Source organism: Orcinus orca, chromosome 2 (assembly GCF_937001465.1).
Source record: "Orcinus orca chromosome 2, mOrcOrc1.1, whole genome shotgun sequence".
Taxonomy (NCBI): domain Eukaryota; kingdom Metazoa; phylum Chordata; class Mammalia; order Artiodactyla; family Delphinidae; genus Orcinus; species Orcinus orca.
In genome coordinates this window covers 17,594,391-17,619,358 of record NC_064560.1, presented here as the reverse complement: position 1 = coordinate 17,619,358, position 24,968 = coordinate 17,594,391, and the positions used below count along the sequence as shown (strand labels likewise).

The following is a 24,968-nucleotide window of genomic DNA, read 5'->3' as shown; positions in this document are numbered from 1 at the left end:
ATTATAGATGCTCTTTTTAGTAACTACCTCAGGGAGAGCCCGTCAGGACAATCAGAGCAAAGCACATCACCCTTGCAATGACTTACCAAATCCTATGCCTGTCCTGGAGATTTCCCCCCATCTCTCAGAAAAGTATTTGGCTAAATGGACCACATAGGAATGTGTGGGCTTGAATATTAAACATCAACACCAAGCTTTGGCAAGATGCGTTGGCATAGCCCAAAAACATGCTCTCGGTTCTCTGGATTAAAGAAAAAAATAAAAAAATTAGAAACTCATTTTAAAATGAGTGTTTACTAACACATCTTTTATGCTAACGTAATTTTGCAGAAAAAGCCCATCATTTTAAGTAAAAGTGTACATCAAGGGAATTAACTACTAAGCTTTCATACCAAATACAAAAATATTACTAAATAACTATTTCTGAAACATAGTGTATAATCTATCATGTATTAAATTATTAACATTTCTATTGGAGGAGGAATTTTTCATAAAATATTTAAGCTACAGGTCTCAGAGCTATATTTTGGCAACTAATACCAAAGCTATAAAATGAAGATAGCTCACATGTTACAGTTCTGTCAAATATTCTGCCTTTTCATTAAGGAGAAAAGAAGAAAAGAAAAACCGAACACCAAGCCATTACTAGTGACGTGACCTTTGCTCCAAAAGATCAATGTTTCAACATCATACTCCTGCACCCCTGGGAGCAGTGAAGGCCAGAGGGCAGCCCTTTCTGTTGATGGTGGTACATGATTTTAGGACACAGGGTCAGTGGATATGTCAGTACCAAGAGTCTATTATTGTACCAAAGGACACAACTGTGTAGCTATTAAAATAATTAAATTAGAAAACAAATTAGAAATTCATGTCTTATAAAACTACCTTCCATTACTAGAGTAGAAACATGTTCAAGCATAAACAAGTTATTCTGTTTGAAATTGACAGAATACGTTTAGAAGATATCACAGATACATTACCCTTAAGGAAAACACTTTTCTGTTTTCCTTAGTTCTGCTCTCTCTGTGCTTGCTATTTTTTTTCATTTCAAAAGATGTTCTTTTTTCCATTTACCCGAATATTGCTTTTTTCCATTTTCTATTACTAACCATAGGAGTAGTTTCTCGACTTGAGAGGTTTTTTGTTTTGTTTTTTTAAAATATTTCTTTAAAGAATGAAGAAGTCTTGTCACTTACGGAGCACCTTTTCTTGAAAAATGCTGAGTACTTCTCCTAGTATGGAGTGTATAATGAAAAGGCTTTCCTGGGAGCCTAATTGTGCGTGGCACGGCATGCATTCAGGCGCTGCAGCCCATCACACCAACATGCACGTGCTGGTGGAAGCCAACAACGGTGGTGGACTTTCTCAGTGACCCTAAGGTGCTCAGTGTAATTTTGCGCTAAGGATACTCTATCATAGTCAGACTTTTGGTAAGTAAGATCTGGATGAATAATTGTTAGTGAACAATATTTAATATGCCTCCGTGGAAAAATGGGAGCTTTCCGTAGCCAAGCTCAGCTCCTCCCCTGCCTGAGGTTGCTGCCTCAGACAGATGTAGCCCGCCAGCAGCCGACGTGAAGGCGGCAGAAAAACTGAGCTGACACCGCAGCAGGTGTGACTCTTCAGCGGCGACCAGGTTTGTATCATTGCTGCCCAGACAAATTGGCCAGACTTATTTTATTTGTTCTCACAAATCACTCTTTTAATTGGCATGATAGTTTTTTTTTTTTTTTGCAACTAGTGACCCCAACATAGTGCATTGTTTCAGATGGAATGTTCAGAATGTTGATACTGAATTATAGCAGCCACCCTTCCTTAACTAGAAATGGAGGGAAACACAGGTCCCAAAGATCTTCAAGGTTTACTTTTAGTTTATGATTTTAAACTTCCAGTTACAAGATAAATAAGCTCTGGGGATGTAATGTACAATCTGATCTGTATAAAAGTTGTGAACAGAGTCAACCCTAAGAGTTCTCATCACAAGGGAAAATCTTTTGATTTTTTTTTTTCCTTTTTTTCTTTCTTTTCATTGTGTCTGTATGAGAAGATGGATGTTTGCTGAACCTATTGTGGTAATCATCTCACAATATATATAAGGCAGACCACCATGCTGTGTCCCTTAAACTTATACAGTGATGTATGTCAATTGTTTCTCAATAAATCTGGGGAAAAATTAAAAGAAGTGTTTAAGGAGAATTATAGGTTAGGTATTGTGTGTGTGTGTGTGTGTGTGTGTGTGTGTGTGTGTGTTGTGGCTGTGTTTATCCAGTGTTCTGTGACTGTTCTCTCTTCTAGAGGGCTGAAGAGGCCTCAAGCTCCCATACATTGTCTCAGAGTATTTGAGACTTTCTGAGCTCTCTTTAATGCAAGTGAAATTTCTGGTCTTTCCATTCATTAAGGTCAAAATAGAATTTTTCCTTGAGACTCAGGAGAAGAATTAACATCCACCAGTACTTCTTAAGAAAGAACATAGTCCATACTTTGGAAAACACCAAGCATTATTACTAAATTTAACTTTGTTTTCCAATTAATTTTACCCAATAGAGCAACTGTTTTTCATAGCTTAATGTTTTATCAGCAATAAAGTAAAATCCCTTATTCCTACTTCATGTCTTTGAGTGTAGCTCATTGAATTTGTGGGAGGGATTAGGGAAAGAAATTTTAAAATGGCTGATTTTAAAGACAGAATATAGGGATAATAGAAGGAAGGGAAGCTCTGGGGAGAAAGATTTCATTTTTGTATGGTTATCCCTGGGTACCCATGAGGGATTGGTTCCAGGACCCACCACTACAGATACCATAATCCACAGATGTTTAAGTCCCTGACATAAAATGGCATAGTGTTTGCATATAACCTATGCACATCCGCCGTGTACTTTAAATCAAGTCTAGATGACTTATAATACCCAGTACCATATTAATGCTATGTAAATAGTTGCCTGTGCATAGCAAATTCAAGTTTTGGTTTTCAGAATGTTGTGGAATTTTTTTTTTCCAATTTTTTTTGATCCTCAGTTGGTTGAGTCCGCGGACATGGAACCCGTGGATACGGAGGGCCGACTATGTGTAACAGGTTCGAAATGTTGTCAGCATATGCGGGTGAGACGCCAGCAAGCAGGCAGTTCATTAGAATAATGGATGTGGGTTTTAGGAGAGAGGTCAGAGCTGCATGGAATGCATGGGCCAGCCTGTGGATGCAGCAAATAAAGATAAAAGATGAGTAATAGGGACTTCCCTGGCGGTCCAGTGGTTAAGATGCTATGCTCCCAATGCAGGGGGCACGAGTTCGATCCCTGGTCGGGGAACTAAGGCTGCACGGCATGGCCAAAATAATTAATTATTTAATTTTAAAAAGAGATGAGTAATAATTTCCTCAACAAATATGGGGAATTCATGTTTTTGCCAAAGGAAGGGAGTCAGCAGCGTCAAATTTTGCAAGAAACAAGCCCCCGAAGAGCCCACTCGCTGCCGTAACTATTAGAATGTCATGTGAGGATGCAGTGGGCACGGCCGAAGCCAACCCGCTGGGCGCTGAGAAGACAGTGTGAAGTGAGGGAGTGGGGGGTAAGTGGCTCTTGGGCAACGCTGGGCACGAAAGGGTAGAGAGGGAACTGGGCACCTATAACAATTGAATAGGAAGGTCAAGGAAACGCTATTAAGCTGAGTTAAAGCAACCAGCAACGAAGGAGGCATTGATGATGCAAGAGGAAAATAACTCAGGTAGGGACGTCCTAATTGCTCATCCAGAATGAGCAGGGGTGGAGAGGGCAGTGTGCTGGCAGATGGGTGGAGGAGGGTATAAAATAGAGACACAAAAGAGAATTATTTGGGGGGAGAAAAGTCAAAGACGATTTTTCCTTTGAGCCGTGATTAAGTTTGTCTCCAGACAGCGTCTTGCAACATGCGAGATATTCTGTATGTTTCCAGGAAACACAGAGTCTGGCTTTTTACATTTCTGATTTTACTGATTATAATAGAAGGATGTTCTGGCACGCTGGAGATGTGATGGAAGGCCAGAGTGAAATTTGATGTCCGCTTATCGAAAGCGGCTAGGAGGAAGTGGCAGGTTTCACTGGCAGGGCTGAAGGAGTGGAGAAGAGGCTTCATGTCAGAGCTGGAGAACTGAGATTTACTCAGCTTATAAAAGAGAAAACTGGATGGAGATCTAGCTCTTATTCTCAGAAACACAAAGAGTTTTATGAGGGTGAGTCTGACCAGTTTTTTCCTACTCTTCTGGAGGCCAAAATAAGGGTGAAATGAGTCTAAATGAAAGGAGATTTTTGTTTTGTTTTGTTTTGTTTTGGTCGTGTCTTAGAACTTGATGAAAATGTTAGGGTGGGATTTTTTTTTTTTTTTAAAGAAAAAAGACTCATCTGTTTTAAATAACTGCTATTCAATTGGCTGAAGTCAAGGGTCAAGGCCAGGTGATTTCTTGAAAACTTTCCGTTTAGTGACTTGATAACATCTATGGATGTTCTCAGTCAGTTTGTTTCAGAAGTGCTCCCATGTGCCTTTTTTTTTTAAACCCAAAGGACTATGAAATTAAAATACTGTGTGTGTGTGTGTGTGTGTGTGTGTGTGTGTCTCCATCCAAGGAGGAGAGAAACTAGAAGTAGTACTTTGTGAATTTTGAAAAAGTACAATTTCTTTATATGTAAGTCAGCTTTAGACTGTTTGCCCACAGTAAAACTACAAGTCCTCTTCAGCAGTGGCTGTAAACCGTCTGCAAAACTTGTTGCTGGAATTGGCTTAATGTTCCTCAGAGTTAAAAAAAAAAGGACTGGTCTCCAGTTCTCTCTGCCTCCGACTGTGATTCTTTGTCTTGCATCGTCCTGTACTTTGGTGAGAATAATTCAACAGCTGCTATTCCTCGTTGAAAGCTCTGGCATATTCCTTTCTAGAACATTCCGACATGTTACAGAATATATTTATTATAAGTGTATTCTTATGGTATTGAATGACCTGAAAGTATCCCTGTTGGGTTAATTCCTGGAAATTACAAGCATTACAGCAGTTCACGCAGAAGCTGTTCGCACTTGCCCACTGCAGCAGTAAACCACGATCATGCTTGAATGTGTTCGGCGATGTGAACAGCTCAGTGGAAAAACTGCCCATCTGAGATAAACAGAAACTTTTCCACTCATCTCTCCCAAGTTAGTCAAAAACAGAAGGAATGGCTTTTATGGCCGTCTCATCGTTTTCTTCGTTGTTTGGTAGCTCTCTGTCTGGAATACAAAGCCTTCTACAAGCTACTTCTCTGCTTTACGGAAGGTCTGTAGCAGTGATTTCCATTCATTGCCTTCCACAAGTCGAACAAGGTGTGTGGTGTTTTATTTAACCATTTTGGGGTCTATGTTTATTCTTTGTATATTAAAAATATAATAACTAGGCAAAGTAACATGGAGTAATCACCCACTTTAGTTCCTTTGCCCCTTGTTACCTCTTTCCCTCGGATACTTATTGTTTGGGGAACCCTTTGGTATATGTAATGACAAGAATCCTTACTTCCGAGCGTCAGCGTTACTCAGTGGACACACCCCCCTCTCCGGGTCTTACTGCAGAATATCCCTGATTCTGATCTGCTGTCCCCGTGGCCCTCCCAAAGCTGTGCTGAGCAGATCTTCTCTCTCTGAAATCCTCTAACACAGGGTCTGCCAACTATGGCCACAGACCAAGTGTCCCGCCTGCCATTTGGGGGGATATCGTCTGTTTGTCTGTGGTAATTTGTCTCCCACAGAGGCAGAGCTGAATAACTGAAACAGACAGTTTGGCTGAAAATATTTGCTATGTGGCCCTTTATAGAAAATGTTTGCTAGTGGTTCTCAATCCCACTGTACATGATTTGTCCCCTGTGCCTTCCCACTTTTATCTCTCACTCTCCTCTCTCTCCATTTGGGCCTCATGTGTCTCAGGCTTATTTTTGACCGACATTCCTTTTTTTATCCAACCACATCATCCTATGTTATCTTTTCATCTCATGTCCTTTCCTAATCTTTTCAAATTCTGCTTCTAAGATCCAACACGCATGCTGCCTCACCTAAGAAGTCTTCTCTGATTCCACCAGCAAGGATTACTCTACTTTTAATCTAATTTTCTATCCTGCACTTTGTGGCACTCCCTTTCCCAGCCCATAGAGTGTCCAGGAGCTCCGGCCTCTCTCCCAGACTTAACTTCCAAGATAAGGGCTCAGCCCTTCCCGGGGGTGGCTGTTCTGAGCCCCAGCCTGGGTGTTGGGCTTAAACCCCTATCATCTGTAGTCTAGTGAGTGATACATCACTTGCTTCTGAAGTCCAGATTTGATCACCTGATAATCACAGAAGCATTTAAATTAATTTATAGTGATGTGAAAAGCTACCCTTCATGGGCGTCATAAAGTGAGAATTTGGAGTTGTTTCTGCTCCGATGGTTCACATGTGCCCTGCATCCCCTTAGAACTCAACTTGCCAGTTTGGGGACGCATTTCCAGCTCTGAGATTATGGGGTTTCAGATTTCCACGTGGTGGTGGCCTCTATCCGAGCAGCCCACTCCAGGGTTGGGGGCATGAGTCTGAATTCTCACAGTCCTGTCAAAAGAGTATGGCCGGTAGCTTTAAACGCCCATCTGAGAGCACTTCCATTGCTGAGGGGTCCTTCTAGCCTATCAGGGCAACATTTAGTGGAGTTTTTTTTAACTAATCATTTCAACCCATTTCATGAAGTTGGAATTCGGGTGACGTTGGAATGCCGGCTCGCCTCAGTGCAGGCGCGTCTTGTTTTTCTCCTTCCTGGCACATAACAATTCTAGTTAAAATTTATTATGGGCACAGTTACTCCATAAGGACAGGAAACATACCTGATCTAGGCATCACTTTATGCTCAGCACGTAGCACACTAGGTTCTGCTGAGAGGCGTGTAATGACATGCATAGGTTCACACACCCAAGTGTGGACCTTTCCTACTCTAGCGACTGTGTCTTATTCATCTTTTTATTCCCCATGGGTGTAACACAGTGCCTTTCACTCACCATATACCATAGAAATGTGGGAGTGAATCCCATTCCTTAGCCTCTTGGCATTGAATTTCAGGTGAGTACCACCCCCCCAATTCTCCCTAGTTTGCCCTGGCCTAAAAAGGAAACTCACATGGGGTGATAAGCCTTCTCCATGTGCTCTCTCAGCTGGGCCCGCATCCCAGAAACAGGCTCCAAAGGCACGCCACTCCTTTTCCCAAGAGCATTGCAGTAAGTCCTTCCGTCCAGCTGGTCAGTTAACTGCACATGGAAGGGGCAGTTTCCACCTTGGCAAGAGGTCTGGGGGATGCACACCATCGTTCTCTTGCTTTCTTCCTCCTCTGGAAAGCAATGGTGTTGAACACCCAGAAATGATGACAGAAGATGATGCCTTTGAAAGGCGATATCTGCACCTTGTTCGGTGTGAGAACACAGCCGGGGAAATGGGGTGTGACTAGCACAGCAATTACTCACCTCGTTAGATCTAATTTCAGAATGCCTCCATGGCCCATTATTTTAGCACATTTTTTTAAATGTACCCAACAGCAGTGTTGAAACTGCAATTCTCTTGAAGGCTGTTGTGTTGGCGCCTACCGATTGCACCAGGCGGTAGACTCTTTTGGAATGTAAGCACTTAGAGGACACTGAATCCAGTCTGTTTTGTTTATGGAAGTCTTGTTTGTTCTGTATAACTACTTCCTGTGTTCATGGGTTTCATGTGGATAGCGAATCTTTCAAATAACCAAAGCTTACCATTTTTCAGAACTAAAAATGTTCCCTATATTATCTGCAGTATTGAATGGGAATTCTCTTTAAGTAAATGTGATGATTTCCTAACTTCCCCCAGCAGTTATTCAAATGATAATTGAACCTTACTTAATGGTTCTAGGTCATCTATTTGCATTAATGTTTTCATTGGATTTCTAAGATATAAAGAACTGATGGCCCTTATATTAAATCACTTCAGATTGTTAAAATATTTTAGCCTGTTTTTATAAGACTTCTTCTATAGTCATCTACGATTTCTCACTTCTACCATTGTGCCCTTAATGCAGTTAAGATGCTCGCTTATTTTAAATACAACTTCCTGGGTGAAAACGTTAAGATGACTATACTCCATAAAAACCCACTCTTTGTGTAAAGGCAGTTTTGTGTAATGATTAAAAGCCTACATCCTACGTTTTAATCCCTGTTCTGCTATCAGCTAGGTGTTGATCTTGGGCAAGTTACTTAGTTTTTCCATTTCTTTTCTCACTATCTCATCTGTTAAATGTGCATAACTGTTCTCACTTCCTAGAACTGTGAGGATTAGGTGCCTAGGACAGGCCTCATGTGTGGAAAGAGCTATACGGCCGTGTTAGCTGTTTTTGCTGTGGATACACTCCTGGATAAGGTAGTGCAGAGAACTGATTTTGGCCAGCTGTATTCTAGGTTTAGGGATTTGCTAATAGTGTAAGATTGTAAATTGAGGGATTTCTCTTCGGCTTATCCTATGTCCTGCCATTTTTAGATGACCCTCCTTTTTTCTAGGAGTTACACGGATGTCGGTTAAAGTCAGCCTTCTTTCCACCTGTGATTGAATCAGTAGCTATCCTGAAATTGACTAAGAATTATTACCCACCTGCCTGTGCACACACATTGTGGAGTTTTGTGCTGTAAACCACAGCGTTGTGCTTCCCTCACACCGACTCTCTTCCTGCCCCCAGCAGCCCCTCAGCATCCATGGGGCTAAAAAGAGCATTCAGAACATGCTCTGGGTCTTAGAGCCAGTAAGTGACAGCAGAGTCTAGACTTAGGTCCTTCTGAAACCTTACTGTGAACTGGATGCTGCCTCCTCTGCCCCTAGAAGCACACGCAGCTATTCCTGCAAACGCCCTTCACCACAGGTGTCGTTGGAAGGAACTGCTTATTACTGATGACAAAATCCCAGCTTTGAAACTCTGCGGTCGTTTGGTTCCGTAGACTCTGTTTCTCTTTCAAGATTTGAGAATGCAAATGCCACAGTTCAATCCTCCATCTTGGAAATATCTGATGGAATGATTGGGATCAGTATCTCCAAATTCTTACCCGCCCCTAGGCCGTCTGACCTCACCTCTCAACCCACGTTTAATAGGTTCCAGGGTCTCACTGTCCAGTATGGAAGCCACCAGCCACATTTAGCTCTTTAACTTCCGAACAATTAAAATTAAATGAAGTTAAAAACACAGTTTCTCCACTGAGTTACCAGCGTCAAGGGTTCAGTAGACCCACGTAGCTAGTGGTGACCATACAGTCCAGCACGGATGAACAGCCCTTCTGTTACGCTGGAGCTGTGTTGCATGGTGTTGTAGAGGGATAGTCACAGAGGCACGTGGCACATACACACTCTACTTCCAGCTGAGGTCTGGCCCCTGTGCTGTGGAACACAGGACAGGTCTCAGGTGAGCTCTCAGGCTTCCTCTGGCCTTTGAGATTAAAGCCTGGAGTGTCCAGAGTCAGACCTGAGCCCAGGCTGCTCTTCTACTTCCCCTGGGCTCGCCTACTTCCTGCTTAGTCTTAACCACATGAGCAACATGAAATGGAAGAGAAAAGAGAATCAGAAGTTATCCAAGAACCACATGAGGCGTGAAGATACCAAAGGGAGAAGAAGCATGAGAGAGGTTTCTCCAGAAGATTCTAGGTTTTTAGCTGCTTCCATGAAAGTTATTTCCTACCTCCTGGGTCTCTGTTGGTTTTGAATCATATCAAAACTTCTCTCTTGAGACAAAATGAGAGATGGACAACTTTAGCTTTTAAACCATAAGTCACTTCCCATGGTCAGGTCATGAAATCATCTTAGTAGGTTGTTATCAGCGGTTTTTAAAGAGAAAGTGGTAGAAGAGAATAGCAAATATTAGAGTATATTAGCAATAGAAATGGTTTTGTTTCATAATCTCTCTTTCAGTTGTAGATTTACGTACATTTATTGTACTGGTAGCTATGTAAAATGTACTTTTTATTGTGGGTTGTGGTCAAACCTGAATAGTACTGGGTTTGAATTCTGGCTCACACAGTAAATAGAATTCTTTTTCTCATTTTCCAATGCCCATTTCTGTAATAGTGTTAGACTTGCTTTGTTATGTCATCCTTTTCTGGGTATCAGAACCATGAAAAATAAGGGCTTCATTCTGGGGGCGTGTGGTTGGAGTGAGGAACCCTGTGCAGGAAGCACGTGATGGTCTCAAATCTTATGAGTCACAAGTTTGGAAACCTTGGAAATAGAGGATGGAAAGAGTTTTGTTGTGAAATTTGCAGATATGAGTAGAGGGAATCCTTTCTGCTTAGTTTCATGGGGGAAACACTGTGTATGTACTCAGGATGTTCTATGTTAGGAGGTACAAATGTGGAATATAACTAGAAAATGGGAGAAAAGGGGAGCAGATCACTGGAAAGCATAGATCAGAGGTTCTCATTCATTCAGCAAATTCAGGCAGCACGTATTTCCCTGGCATTGGGATCAGGGCTAACGGAATGAAAATGAAAATGACAAGGTCCCTCCATTCAAAAAGCTCACTGCCTAGTTCCAGAGAGAGCCAGTCCAGTGAGACAGCTAGGCATGGGGGGCTGGGGGCGTGGAAGGGTATTTTCATCCTCGGGGCCTTGCTGGTTCAAGTAGGATCTTCTGCCCCACGTCACTCTCATCATCTCAACCAAGTCTGAGAATCCCTGCCCTTGGTGATGCGTGTGAAAGTGTGGAGTTCACTGGGCTCCATGCACAGCCATTCAGAGGATTTATAAGTAGCTATAAAATGAGATTTTAAAATTCAGCTTGAATCTTTTCATATCATAATCACGCTCATGATTCAGCAGAGATTTTTTTTTTCATGTTGCATTCATACTCAAGGGCTGGTGGGGTTTTTTTTCCTCCCTTTTTTGTACTGTAAGAATGCTAACAGGAATAAATTGAGTGGGATGAGCCTTCATTGTCACCTTTTTTCTTCACTGAGGTATTTATAGTAAGAAGATTAAATGTGCTGAAGCTGTTCTTCCCATTCATGTAAACCAAAGAGCTGAGTTTAGTGAGTGCCTGGGCGGCAGTTTGCTCTAATGAGAAGAGCACGCCCATGGCAGCAAGGCGACTTGGAGCCCAGCTGAGCTCTGTCGCCGCGGCTCCGGGAGGCTGCTCCCTCCAGAACTGGAATCTAGCAGCTGTGCTCCTGCCTAGAGCTCGGGTGGGGCTAGAAGCAGAACCTCCTCGCGCAGAACCTTGACTGCAGCTCGCCCGTCCCTCCTGAGTTCTCTTGAGGGAGCATTTGCCTTACCCCAGGCTGACCAGCTAGGTCCAACTGAAAAATTGGGGCATGTAGTTTGACCCTGAGCAGTCTGTTTATGGGCAGAGTATTTGAAATTGTGCCTGTCCAGCAAAACCTGACTTGTGGCTGCTCTATTAAAAATAGGAAGTTGAGCAGGCTTCCCTGGTGGCGCAGTGGTTGAGAGTCCGCCTGCCGATGCAGGGGACGCGGGTTCGTGCTCCGGTCCAGGAAGATCCCACATGCCGCGGAGCGGCTGGGCCCGTGAGCCATGGCCGCTGAGCCTGCGCGTCCAGAGCCTGTGCTCCGCAGCGGGAGAGGCTCCAACAGTGAGAGGCCCGCGTACCGCAAAAAAAAATTAAAAAAATAGGAAGTTGAACCATGCAGCGTAATACTAACTTCCTGCCTGCAGACCACGTGCCTTGCATCCCCCTGCTGTCTTCCTGCTCAAGGACCGTCATCAGAGGGAGGTAGCTTCCGTGTCAGAGGTGTGAGCCACGGCTCTTTGGACCCTGCTGAGCAGCTGGGTGTTGCCCTGCTTGGGCAGAGCAGCAAGCTGTGCACGGGCGATGTCACATCTGCCTCCTGCCTCTAAGCATGACGGTCCATGCAGATGGTCCCCGTGCAGACGCCCAGTTGCCAGAGGACCTGTCTGTCCACCAGTGGCCACATTTCTCCAGTGAGCTCCTTTCATCGGCCTTGTTGCTGCCACGGGAGTTGAAAGAAATTAATATAAATATATACATATATATGTATGTATACTCATACACACGCGCATGCACACACAATCTTTTTTTATATATATAAATGTATTTACTTATTTTTGGCTGCGTTGGGTGTTCATTGCTGCGCGCGAGCTTTTCTCTAGTTGCGGCGAGCAGGGGCTACTCTTCGTTGCGGTGCAAGAGCTTCTCATTGCGGTGGCTTGTTGCAGAGCACAGGCTCTAGGCGCATGGGCTCAGTAGTTGTGGCTCTTGGGCTCCAAAGCGCAGGCTCAGTAGTTGTGGCGCACAGGCTTAGTTGCTCCGTGGCATGTGAGATCTTCCCGGACCAAGGCTCGAACCCGTCTCCCCTGTGTTGGCAGGCGGATTCTCAACTGCTGCACCACCAGGGAAGCCCCTTACACACATATTCTTAAAGGGCTTGTGGTTTCTGAGGATGGAGAAGGGGAAAAACTGTGTAAAGCAAAAATGCCCAAAGGCTCATCTTCTGCTCTGGCTGACCACTCATCTTCAGAGGATCCTGGGCCTCCATCCCTGAGTCTCTCTGGGGTCCTGCAGAACCAACGTTTCGCCTCTTGGAGTCTTCTCCCGGTGAAGTCTCTGCTTTCCACCTTTTCCTATGTGCTAAGTCCCATCCCTTAGCCTTCCAGCTGCTAAAATCTTATCGTTCATTTATGTATTTCAGTCTCTTCTATCGTTATTTTTTTTCCCTTGTGGTCTTAAGACTTTTTATTCCTCTGTTATTTTAGTGGAGTTTTGGAAGAGAGCTGAGCTGCCTGTCCCTACTCAACCTGTCCTGTTTGGTTGGTGTCTCAGTAGCCTCTCTGTAGGAATTGTCAGCACCCAGTCAGGGACCCCTGAACCACTTCCTTCTCAACCCTGACTCACCTCCCCGTGGTCCATCTCTTTGCTGGCCGACGCCTGTTCCTCACTTCAAGTCCATCCCAAATCCAGGGAGCCTGTGAAAATGCACCTGGCCCAGTCTCTACTTTTCCTGAAGAACTGGTCACTGCCTCCTCTTATTTACACACAAAAAAGTATACACTTACTTTCTGACTTAAGACCTTATCTATTATTATGTTACTTGACTCTTGAGTGTAGGAACCATTTTTCACCCCTTGGTATTCTCAGCAATTGGCAAGGGACCTGGCATCTGATAGGTGATCAGTAAATTACAATGGTAATTGTTGCTACAAATTACAGAAATATGTTATAGCAGTTTTAAATCTCAGCTGATCTTCCCATATTAACTGGGAAAAACATTCTCCACCAAAAGCAATGAGGCAGCTATGGCCCTGCAGGTGTGGTGTTGGGGAAGCGGCTGGAGGGTGCAAAGAAATAAACTATAGGTTACTGCCACCTCTCTCCCTCCCTCCCTCTCTCTCTCTCTCTCTCTCTCTCTCTCTCTCTCCCCCTCCCTCCCTCCCTCCCTCCCTCTCTCTCTCTCTCTCTCTCTCTCCCTCTCTCCCTCCCTCTCCCTCCCTCTCTCTCTCACTCTCTCTCACACTCTCTCCCTCTCTCTCTCCCTCCCTCTCTCTCCCTCTCTCTCTCTCTCTCTCCCTCTCTCTCACACTCTCTCCCTCTCTCTCCCCCTCTCTCTCTCTCTCTCCCTCCCCCTCTCTCTCCCTCTCTCTCTCTCCCTCCCTCTCTCCCTCCCTCTCTCTCCCTCTCCCTCTCTCTCTCTCTCTCTCTCTCTCTCTCTCTCTCTCTCTCCCTCTGGCTCAGGCATTCAGCGATTAGAAATCTTTGTGGCTGCCCATCTGTCTGCGGTTGCCCCTTATTGATGGGGAAGATCAGGTGATGCTGGTCTGGGACTGTCTGTGTCATCCTTTGCTCAGAATCCAGGCAGTCTCAGTTCCAGGCATCCTGAAGTCAGTCCATTGCCAGGAAAGCTGTGGGTGCTAACGGGGATTCAGCAACGGCTGTAAAATTCGCAGCATTTCTTTTCATTCAAACTCGCTGAGGAGAGAGCTTCACTTGTATTTGCCCAACACATATTATTATTATTTAATGTTTCCTCAGAGAGTTTTCCACTGAAGCCTCACTTTCTGCTTCCCGTCCTCACCACTGTACACACTGTCATTTCAGTGGCAAGTCTTTTTGTCAGAAAACTCTAATTGCTTTATGTGTGAGAACATTAAACTGCGATAAATTTATGTACGCAGCTGCTCCATTACTGCAGAACAAGTTTTATCTCCTAATAAATTGATGTTTCTTTTTAGTGTCAGCTAAAACCAAAATTTACACACGAGGAAGTGAACCTTAACATTAAATAATTACTTCAATGCCACGCGTGGTAAGAAAGGGTCCACACTACCCAACTCTAAAAAGGCTGGAGCCAGGGAAATGGTTTTTTCCTGTTAATTGTTTCTTGAAAGCATAATTGCACAATGGCTTTAATTGAAATAGGAATGGAAGCTATGCCCTTTTAAAGCAGATACTGTAAATAGTGTCATCATTTGGTATGAGTTACACCATCAGGGAAAAGACTAAAAGGCTTATTTATGTTGAAGGGTTCGGGGGAAGGAGAGAAATTTGCTTTGGTGGTTTGTCCGGAGTTGCATTTAAGATAATGGGGTAGATGCTTAAAATTTGCTGGACTTTGATTAATATTTAATTCATCTTTTCTACAAGACTTTGAATTCAACCAACCACTAATGAAAGACAGAGCTTGGACAAAGGACTTCTAGAAATTTGACTGACTTTTAGAGGATCTGAATTAAAATGGCCAGAGGCTGGTTTTCTTCTTATTTCTGTGTTTATTATACCTCAAATGTGGTGCTCTTTTAGGAATGATATACATTAAAGACTTTACTTGGCTGATCCCATGTGGAATAAATAAGAAATAGTATTATGTTTATTTTTATTTTTTTTGGATTCAAGTCTTAACAGTGGATTTCTTTTAAATTGAAGTATAGTTGATTTACAATATCATGTTAGCTTCAGGTATACAGCAAAGGGATTCAGTTATACATACATGTATATATGCATATATATATATATTCTTTTTCCTTATAGGTTATTACAAAATATTGAGTATAGTTCCTTGTGCTATACAGGAGGTCTTTGTTGGTTATCCATTTTATATATAGTAGTATGTATCTGTGAATCCCAACCTCTTTAGGGCGGATTTCTGCAGAGGGAAGAAACTGTTAAGAGAGCATTTACAAAGGCTGGGCTGTTCTTTCTGTTTTCCTTTATTTAATCCCCACAGTGAGCCTGCAAGGAAATTCCCACTTCACAGAAGAGTTCAGAGAGTTTGTCATCTGACTCAATTCACAAAGCTGATCGGAGATGGAAGAACCATGATGGAACCCAGCTCTCTGCTTTCACACCCCAGGCTACACCTGCCTCTAAAAAGCTCCCTTTCCCTGGATCTGAGATTCTTTCTAGATCCCACTGGGGTCTGCTTTTGCCACAGCCGAATGGTGGGTGGTGTGTGGAGGTCTCAGTGTATGAAGGGCCAGCACCCACCCTCAGTGGGTGAGACCGTTGCAGATGCATATGTTTACTCTGAAGTCATATTATGAAGTGAAAGTTTATTTTATATACGTGTGTGTGTGTGTGTGTGTGTGTGTGAGAGAGAGAGAGAGAGAGATCCCCTAATTCAAGTATGGAGCAGATTAGAAAGCTTTTTCTCCAGTTTCTATGCATCAGGAAGACAATAGCAACAGAGTGTTAAAATGTGGCCAACCCGGCATAGCCCTGGGCTGAGAATCTGTATATCTGCCTTGTCCTGAGTCTGCCATCTCCTAGTTTGTTAATAACCTTGGCATGTCATTTTATCTCTCTGGGCCTCAATTTTCTCATTGATAAAGAGAAGTTGGGGCTTCCCTGGTGGCGCAGTGGTTGAGAGTCCGCCTGCCAATGCAGGGGACACGGGTTCGTGCCCCGGTCTGGGAGGATCCCACATGCCGCGGAGCGGCTGGGCCCGTGGGCCATGGCCGCTGAGTCTGCGCGTCCGGAAACTGTGCCCCTCAACGGGAGAGGCCACAACAGTGAGAGGCCCGCGTACCGCAAAAAAAGAGTTCTAAGAAGGAAGGAGTGATCAACTGTGTCAGTTGCAACTAATAGTACAAGGGGAGGAAAGTCTGACTGGAGTGGATTGAAGAAAAAAAAAAAAAAGAGAAATTGGTCCCAGTGATCTCAGTGCTACCTTATGATTTGAGTGTTCTTCAGTTCTTTTTTGGGGGGACTCAGTACTGATTAGCTATAATTATTGTCATTTTTTAAATTTAATTTTATTTATTTTTTATACAGCAGGTTCTTATTAGTTATCTATTTTATACATATTAGTGTATATATGTCAATCCCAATCTCCCAATTCATCCCACCGCCACCGGGGCACCCCCCAGGAGCGTTCTTCAGTTCTAAAAGCAATGGTCGCATGATCGTGGAGTAGAGACTCTGCAGCATAAGAGTTATTTGCGTGCTGGCTGTTCCCTACTGTGTAAGAAACAGTTACAGTTTCCTTTGCTTCGCCTTTAACCTTCCCAGCCTGCATCTGACCTAGAAGACAGGAAAGCAGACAGTCCAAGGACAGCCTGGATGTTGTTCTATGCCAGTTCTATCAATTATCTGGGAAATGATTGAATATTCCTTTTTTTAAAGCCAGCTTTGTTTTTTAAATGGCATTTGAATAAAATGTTAAATGCCACGATGGAGATCAACACACACCCAAACACTTAATTGGACAATCTGTGATGTCCTGGCTCTAGCATTTTGGAAGAGTTATGAAGTTGATGGTATGGTTTTTTTGAAAGTCTCTGTTAGCTACAGGGAAATTTTTTCAAAGTAACAGAAAGATCCTGTGAAAAATCACATAAAAAGCATGTTGGGAGCTTCCCTGGTGACGCAGTGGTTGAGAGTCCGCCTGCCGATGCAGGGGACACGGGTTCATGCCCCGGTCCGGGAAGATCCCACATGCCGCAGAGCGGCTGGGCCTGTGAGCCATGGCCGCTGAGCCTGCACGTCCGGAGCCTGTGCTCCGCAACGTGAGAGGCCACAATGCTGAGAGGCCCGCGTACTGCAAAACAAACAAACAAACAAACAAAAGCATGTTGGGTTACAGGGTAAAATTGAAGGATTTATCTAGAAGGCGTCCCTCTTTGTCTTCAAAAATATCTGGTCTTAGTCTGTAAAGCCATTTTAGGTTAAAAAAAAAAAGCAGAAGCATTATGATATTTAGTTGGGATGTTCATTTCACGCTGAATTTCTAAAAATTTTTAGTACGATAGATAGATAAAGCTTGCTAGCTAGCTATATATATATATTCTGTGGAATCTTGTGTTCTCTTGTATAAGGAATACATAGACTGTACTTAAACTCGTTTTACAGTATTTGCAGTCTACTTTTACTATTTAACTGTAAAGATTTAGAATTATTATATCTTTCCTTATGTGATCCATTGTTACTATATCATGGCCTTATCTGGTGCCAACTCCTTGGTCAGAAACATAACCTCCAATTATAACACTGCTCCTATGGGAACATGTGATTCACTTTATGATGTGGTTTCTAGGAACACATTGTGGGGAAAAGTCGAGAATGCCTGCCTTTTTTAACATATAGGCTTTTCAACCCTTTATACTATCAGTTACACCTTGGCAAGATGTGAACAATGTGTCTTAGATTGGAGGCTGTTCATGGATTGTATTTGAGTGGGGTCTCAGAGCACCACGCCCCCAAGTGCATACAAAGGGGATAACAAATGTATACGTCGAGCTTAAGTTTCAGTTGGAAAGTTTGCTACAAATATATACACTCATGTTTTTGAAATGAGAGTTTTATTTAAAATGTTATAAAGTAAAAGATCTCTCTTCTCTGTGATGCCAAACATCTTGATCTTCCAAACATAGGCTATAGTCATAGTTACTGATAAGTCCTGGCTTTTCTCTCAAACATGCAAAAGCTCGTTGTCCTTTTGTGCTCCTTTTCATCAGTAATTAGAATTACATTATTGGTAAAAATCTTTAACATACTATTTTAATTACTTCTAAGATCCTGATACCTTAGTTATGAGATTCTCAGTTACAAGGACAAAAAATAAAGCTTATTAAGTTTTGGGGTTTTTAAAATTTTTTTTGGAGAGTGCTTAAATTAATTGAATATGTCCAATCAACTTAAAAAAAAATCTCTGTCATAATAATATCCATTGGGACTTAGAAGTTACACAAACTAAATAACTCATCAGAAATACTGAGAATATAGTGAACGGTAGCCTTGGTCCCCAGAGGGCACATACTATACTTTTTCTTTTATTCTTTTCATGAGAAGAGTTAGCCAAACTCTCAATGGAACAAGGAACAGATTTGATAACAGATATTAACCTAACATCAAGGAAATGAGAAGGTTAATCTTACAGGCTTGGATTTAGGATAATCCTGACAATAGTACATCAGAGCTGTCACGTTTAATTCATTCAAACAAAATTTTAATTTTCTTTAAAGTTTCTTTCAGTTAGTGAAACCTTAGCTCTCATGAAAGGAACTAGATCGACAGCCCCTGAGGACACTCTTTTTTGTCACCAGCACAGCAGCATACCTGCCAGCATCCCAGGTATACCAAGCCCAAGTCCCAGCCTGGAGGGGGCAGAGAGGTTGGTGTTTGGACCCACAGGGATTCCTTGCAATGAGCCTTTAGCAGCAGAGCCTGGCAGGTTGCTTGAGTTGCTGCTCAAACAGAGCACATTTTTATATCCCATTAGAGCCCCACTTCATAAGCACTTCCAGCCTTCTTTTTTGCTTCTGTATTGCTGTGAAAAGTAAAAACCGTCCTTTCCTAACAATATTGGTTGGATTTATCATATATACTCATCCCTCTTGTCTTTCGACATGTTCTTTCTGTATCTGGTCCACTGTTATGGCTTAAATTACACCTGTGCATGTGTTGGTGGCAGCTGAAGCTCTCTCTGCAATTTCACTTCTCTCCTGAGCTGCAGGCCCAGATGTATAACCTACTCTGTGCCTCTCTCTAGAAGCCATTGTCTTCAGTGTTTATCAAGTGCCTGGGTTAGATGCTTTCTTAGACATCATCTCACATTATTCACATACACACAAGCCAAATATTATTTCTGTTAGAAGAGTCAGAAGAAATAACTACTCAGAATAGGGAAAGAAATTCTAGGCTTTATATTCCATACTCAATAGAGTGGTCATTGTGACCCTCTAGGAACTATGGTTAATGAAATAAAATTTATTCTCGTAGGAGTACTGACCACTGAATTTCCAAAATTATTGTAAGCAGTTCTTAAAAATAGTTATTAAAATGAAGCTTAAAAGGACCCAAAAAGGTAAAAAAATATTAGAAAATTGAGCTAGTAATTATAATTGAACATTAAGTTTATCTCAGTTTCCTGGTAGCCAAGGCAAAAAGGACAACATGAAAACTTTACTCTGTGACAAAAGGAAATGCATGAGTTTATCTGGAGAAATGCTCTGATTAGCAATGAATTCCAGGAGTAATTTTTAACATACATACTTGTAAAAGGGAAATTGCATAACAAAATGACCATTTTCAAGTGAAGGGTTATATAAGATTCATTAATGCTCTTATTATGATCAACTGTTTGTGCAATAAATAGAAATATATGAGATCATGTGTAGAATATCTTCTCTGGTGTTATATGTTAGGAGTAATTTCTCACATATACACTTTCTAAAATAAAAATTGTATAACGAACTGGATTACGTTTGTAAATATAGGGTTGCGAAGAACACAGAAATGTTCACATTATGACCACTTGTCATATTGACTTTTGACCAAAGTTGAAGATATAACATTATATCGTAAAGATATTTTCCTGAGGGCTTCCCTGGTGGCGCAGTGGTTGAGAGTCCACCTGTGGATGCAGGGGACGCGGGTTCGTGCCCCGGTCCGGGAAGATCCCACATGCCGCGGAGTGGCTGGGCCCGTGAGCCATGGCCACTGAGCCTGCGCGTCCGGAGCCTGTGCTCCGCAACGGGAGAGGCCACAAACAGTGAGAGGCCCGCGTACCGCAAAATATATATATATAGATATAGATATTTTCCTGAGAATTTAAGGTAATATAACCTAGAAGTATTTAGCTTTCTGGATAAATATTCTTGGTCTTATTATGAACAGTAGAATGTTCATAGATAATTTTGTAAATCCAAAAGAAGGGGGAAACTACTAGGAAAGGGAGAATCCTTTGTCAGGAATTTCACCAACAATGTCTACCTACAACTTCAAAATCAGCGTAGGATTTATGTTTTTATCCCATGATTTTTAAGAAAAAATGTTCAAACTATCATAAGTTTTTTTAAAATCACCATTTTTGGTAATTGATTTTATCAAATGCCATACCACTGTACTTTTCATCAATTATAAGATTCACATTTTTCACAATTTAAAATCTCCAATACTAAGTTACTTCTTACAATCAATGTTAATTGGCAGCATTCTCTTTCTGTCTCAGAGATATATAAAATGTGTCATGATTTAATGGTTTCTTTTTTTTTCCTTTTTTGTTTAGTTGAAGTATAGTTGATTTACAATATTGTGTTAGTTTCTGGTGTCCAGCAAAGTAATTCAGTTATACATATATATATTCTTTTCCATTATAGTTTATTACATTGAATATAGTTTCCTGTGCTATACAGTAGGGCCTTGTTGTTTATCTATTTTATATATAGTAGTTTGTATCTGCTAATTCCAAATTCTTAATTTATCCCTCCCCACCCCCTTTCCCCTTTGGTAACCATAAGTTTGTTTTCTATGTCTCTGAGTCTGTTTCTGTTTTGTAAATAAGTTCATATGTGTCATATTTTAGATCCTGCATATAAGTGATATCATATGTTATTTGTCTTTGTCTTTAATCTGTAGGTCCATCCATGTTGCTACAAATGGTGATTTAATGGTTTCTTAAATTCAGCGAAATATAATTGTATACTTCATACATACTTCTTACATTTTAGTTCAGTTTGCAACACAAAAAATCAGACTATATTGATTAAAAGAAGAAAAAAAAACCTAGATTCTGGCAACAAAAGGGTAGTGGATTACTTCTCCAAAATTGTTGACATGTTATTGGAAAGATAGAGAATCAACTCCTTAACTGAATCCATGTTGTAATAAACCCTAGTGACTTGATGGAAACAATTTTGCAAATTTTGCAGTAAGTATCATATAAATTTGTGTTTATCGAAAACACCCTCAAGTTTATTAAATGTTTGGCATTTTACCCGTCTATTCCATGGACTCCATACGACTTCATAAAGTTCTCTAGATAATGTCATGCCAAGACCATGGAGATGACATTTTGATGTCAAAACAAAATAATATAGCAGAAACGTATAGAAACAATGTTGCAGTGACAAAATGAAATGTCAGTGGAGGTCTGTTGTAGCATAATGTCAAAACAAAATGTCAGCCAGAATCCATGGAGACACTATTATGATATCAAAATCAAACAGTATCAGTGCCAGTCTGTAGAGACATTACAATATGAGAAAAGACAAAACAGAATGATATCGTTGAGATCTGTGACTTCTGAGTCTCAATGTAGCTTTAATGTCGGATAATTGGCTTGTGACAAACATGGGTAATAGTTCAGTATATGTTTTCTAAATCCTTCTTTTGCAACTCAAGAAAATATCCCAAACTGGTTCTTTAGTATAAATGCCTGTGTTAGAAAATTGCTGATGTTTACATCTAAATCTGTGTCAAAGTCTGTGTCTGTGTTCTGGGCTTCTGTTGCTACCACACACATAATTAGTTCTATTTGGTCTTGGCCTAGCTTCCCTGCACACTAGTGCTTGGACATCAGCTGAACGTAAAAATATGGGAAAGGCAGTGTTACAGTCTGCTTGTAAGGGATCATACTGGGTTTTAGCAGATGCTCTGCTCCATTTCTTTCTCCTCTGTCCTCAGGTATAGCTGGCACCGCCCCTGCCTTGGGGTGCCTTCAGGCATCAAGGCTGGTTTCAAAATGTACATCTGAATTCCCATGACCTTTGCCCCTTCCACTATGGTTCAGTAGCACCTTGGCTGGGTAGTTACTCTATCTGTTTTCCAGCTCTTCAGTATTAATTGAAAGATCAAAAATTCTTTGTTTATTGCAGAAAAACAAATCTTTTAAAAATCTGTAAACCTTCTAAATAAGGATTTTTTCCCAAAAGAAAGTTATTTAAATTAGTAAAGTATCAGATTAAAGTCTTTGAACAATATTTTAGACACAGAGAAGTGAAAATTTCACCATATGAATCACCTTATAAAGGTCAAAAGGTTTTTATCCACATTTTAAATGATTTGTTTCTGGAATTCAATATTACCAATTTTTTTTTTTTTTGGAAATTTGAAAATCCCTGAAACTGAGAAAAAGTTAAACTAGAGAAAAGAACCTCTTCTATGAATACCGTGCCCAGAAAATAAATTATATTTTTTCTCATTTTATTCAGCTAAAGTATAATTTTAAAATTTCTAAATATTTAAGCAAAATGATACAATGAAGTCTTGAGTAACTAGAAGCCAACCAAGCAAACCCACAATTAGCCAATGTGTTTGCAAATTGCACTTTTTAGGAGAAAGAGGTAGATGCCTACAGAAGTGCTACTCTTGGGAGTTTGTAAAAAAAAATTATCAAAAAAAAGTAAAAGGGCTTTGGGATAATACCTATAGTCAGTAAAGTAACATTCAACTCAATTTCTTCCTTTTGTTTCCTACTCAGAGTAGTCAGTAATAAGAACTAAAGGTCAGGACTTCCCTGGTGGCACAGTGGTTAAGAATCCGCCTGCTAATGCAGGGGACACGGGTTCAAGCCCTAGTCTGGGACGATCCTATATGCCGCGGAGCAACTAAACCCATGCACCACAACTGCTGAACCTGCGCTCTAGAGCCCGAGAGCCACAACTGCTGAACCCACATGTCACAACTACTGAAGCCTGTGTGCCTAGAGCCCATGCTCCACAAGAGAAGCCACTGCAGTGAGAAGCCTGCGCACCGCAACGAAGAGCAGCCCCTGCTCGCCTCAACTAGAGAAAGCCTGTGCACAGCAACAAAGACCCAACACAGCCAAAAATAAATAAATAAAATAAATAAATTTATAAAAGAAAAAAGAACTGAAGGTCATGAGAATCTTGAAACTTTTTAAAAAGTTAAATGATATTCATCATTCCTTCTTTCCAAGATGGAAGAGAATTTAGTGCTTTCTAGAAGGATTTTCAAACATGAGGATTGAAACAAACAAAAAGGGCTTTTGATGAACTTTTAGTTCTTCAGAGTATCAGTTGGTTCTTCTAAGACTATGATTGTTTGGGATCTTATACTAGGTTTAATTTGCTTGTATTAATTCACATGTAGTAGCCACAAAACTATGCTGTCTCCTGAAAAATGACATCAGCTTTGTGTGTGGTGGGGTCTGTGGAGTCTGGAACTGTATTCTCAAAGCATGCTCTGTAGCTGAGGCAGGACTGTACTGTGGGAGAATCAGGACACATTCTTTATCATGAGCACCAGTGGAATGATTTTAAGAGATCCAAATGGGAGCTGGTCACTATTTGGCAGGAGAATTAGGAGTGGAGGCCAGAAAATATTGAAGCAGAGAATTAAAAATTATAAATCATAGCCCCCACATTGACCAGTGGGAGTAAACTTGTGTAATAAACATAAAGCCAAGCTGTGAATTTCATCACATGTCAAAGAAGGAAAACTGTTTTGAGTATTAATGTCAGAAAGTGCGTTTGGGGGGAGAAAGTTTGGAGGACTTGGTTAAATCATTAAAATATGATTTACTTCTATTTGGAGCTTTGTAGATTACATATGCAATGCTTTAAAAATTTAGTCTCGGGCTTCCCTGGTGACGCAGTGGTTGAGAGTCTGCCTGCCAATGCAGGAGACACGGGTTCGAGCCCCAGTCCGGGAAGATCCCATATGCCGCGGAGCGGCTGGGCCCGTGAGCCATGGCCTCTGAGCCTGCGCGTCCGGAGCCTGTGCTCCGCAACGGGAGAGGCCACAACAGTGAGAGGCCCGCGTACCACAAAAAAAAAAAAAAAAAAAAATTTAGTCTCCAAGTTTATATATATGTATATATAAGTATATATATATACATATATATTTAACACATAAAAATATAAACATATAGCATAAAATCATATACTCTTAAAAAGTTATATGTGTATATTCGTGTGTGTATATATGTGCGTGTGTGCGTATATATATATATATATATATATATATATATATATATGAATGATCCTAAAAAGTAATATAGAAATAATCCTAAAGTATATTGAGGAGTGGTATATATTATCCTGTTATGAAAAACAACAACTATCTTACAATTTTAGAACAGTCACATCCGTGCCTTTCATATACTAAAATAAAACCAATGTAAGTATCCATATGCCTTGAAATATCAAATATTCTTGAAAAGATATTTGATCTACTTGAAAATAATTGAGAATTAAGCATAATACAAACTGGAAAGTCCAAAACTTGACAGAGAATAAAGATATGTTTTCCTCTTTTCTTCTCGAAAATCACTCCAAAACAGCAAAAAGAATAAGAAACAAATACTATCTCTATTTTTTCTGAAAATAGGTATATCTTTTTATTACCATATATGATGACAGAATAACCCCAGGATGTCAAGACACAAGCTGACATTGGCTCCTCAGACCTAAGATTGGCGGGTTCTCCTCTGAAGAAACTGAACAGCCCCAGTAGGAACCCTCGTACACCGACATGTGGGAATCCCCACCCGTAAAAGTGGCTCCCTGCCCAGCCTTTCTGGAGTAATAGCTGCCGTTTCATAAGCCCCACCCATGCATACACACAATGACTAATTTTTTTTTTTTGGTGTGGCATGCAGGATCTTAGTTCCCTGACCAGAGATCCAACCCGTGGCCCCTGCAGTGGAGGCACAGAGTCTTAACCACTGGACCACCAGGGAAGTCCCAATGCCTCATTCTTAAATAGAAAGGACAGGCAAGCTTATCAAACATCTGAGGAACGCCTTAATTATGGGAGACA

The 24,968-nt window shown here is 41.3% G+C and overlaps 1 protein-coding gene across 20 annotated transcripts in view; it reads left to right on the top strand.

Moving 5' to 3' along the window:
• Window positions 1–24,968, top strand: part of PARD3 (par-3 family cell polarity regulator) — a 677,665-nt gene that overhangs the window by 572,019 nt on the left and 80,678 nt on the right. The window contains exon 23 of one of the 20 annotated variants that reach the window (XM_033439333.2): window positions 22,666–23,998. The exons of 18 other annotated variants lie outside the window; for them this stretch is intronic. In XM_033439333.2, the coding sequence (XP_033295224.1) occupies window positions 22,666–22,687 (22 nt within the window). In that variant the 3' untranslated portion in view covers window positions 22,688–23,998. Of the gene's footprint in view, window positions 1–15,192; window positions 15,524–22,665; window positions 23,999–24,968 lie in introns of those variants that run through there. One more of the 20 variants, XM_049705523.1, reaches the window with a different exon arrangement.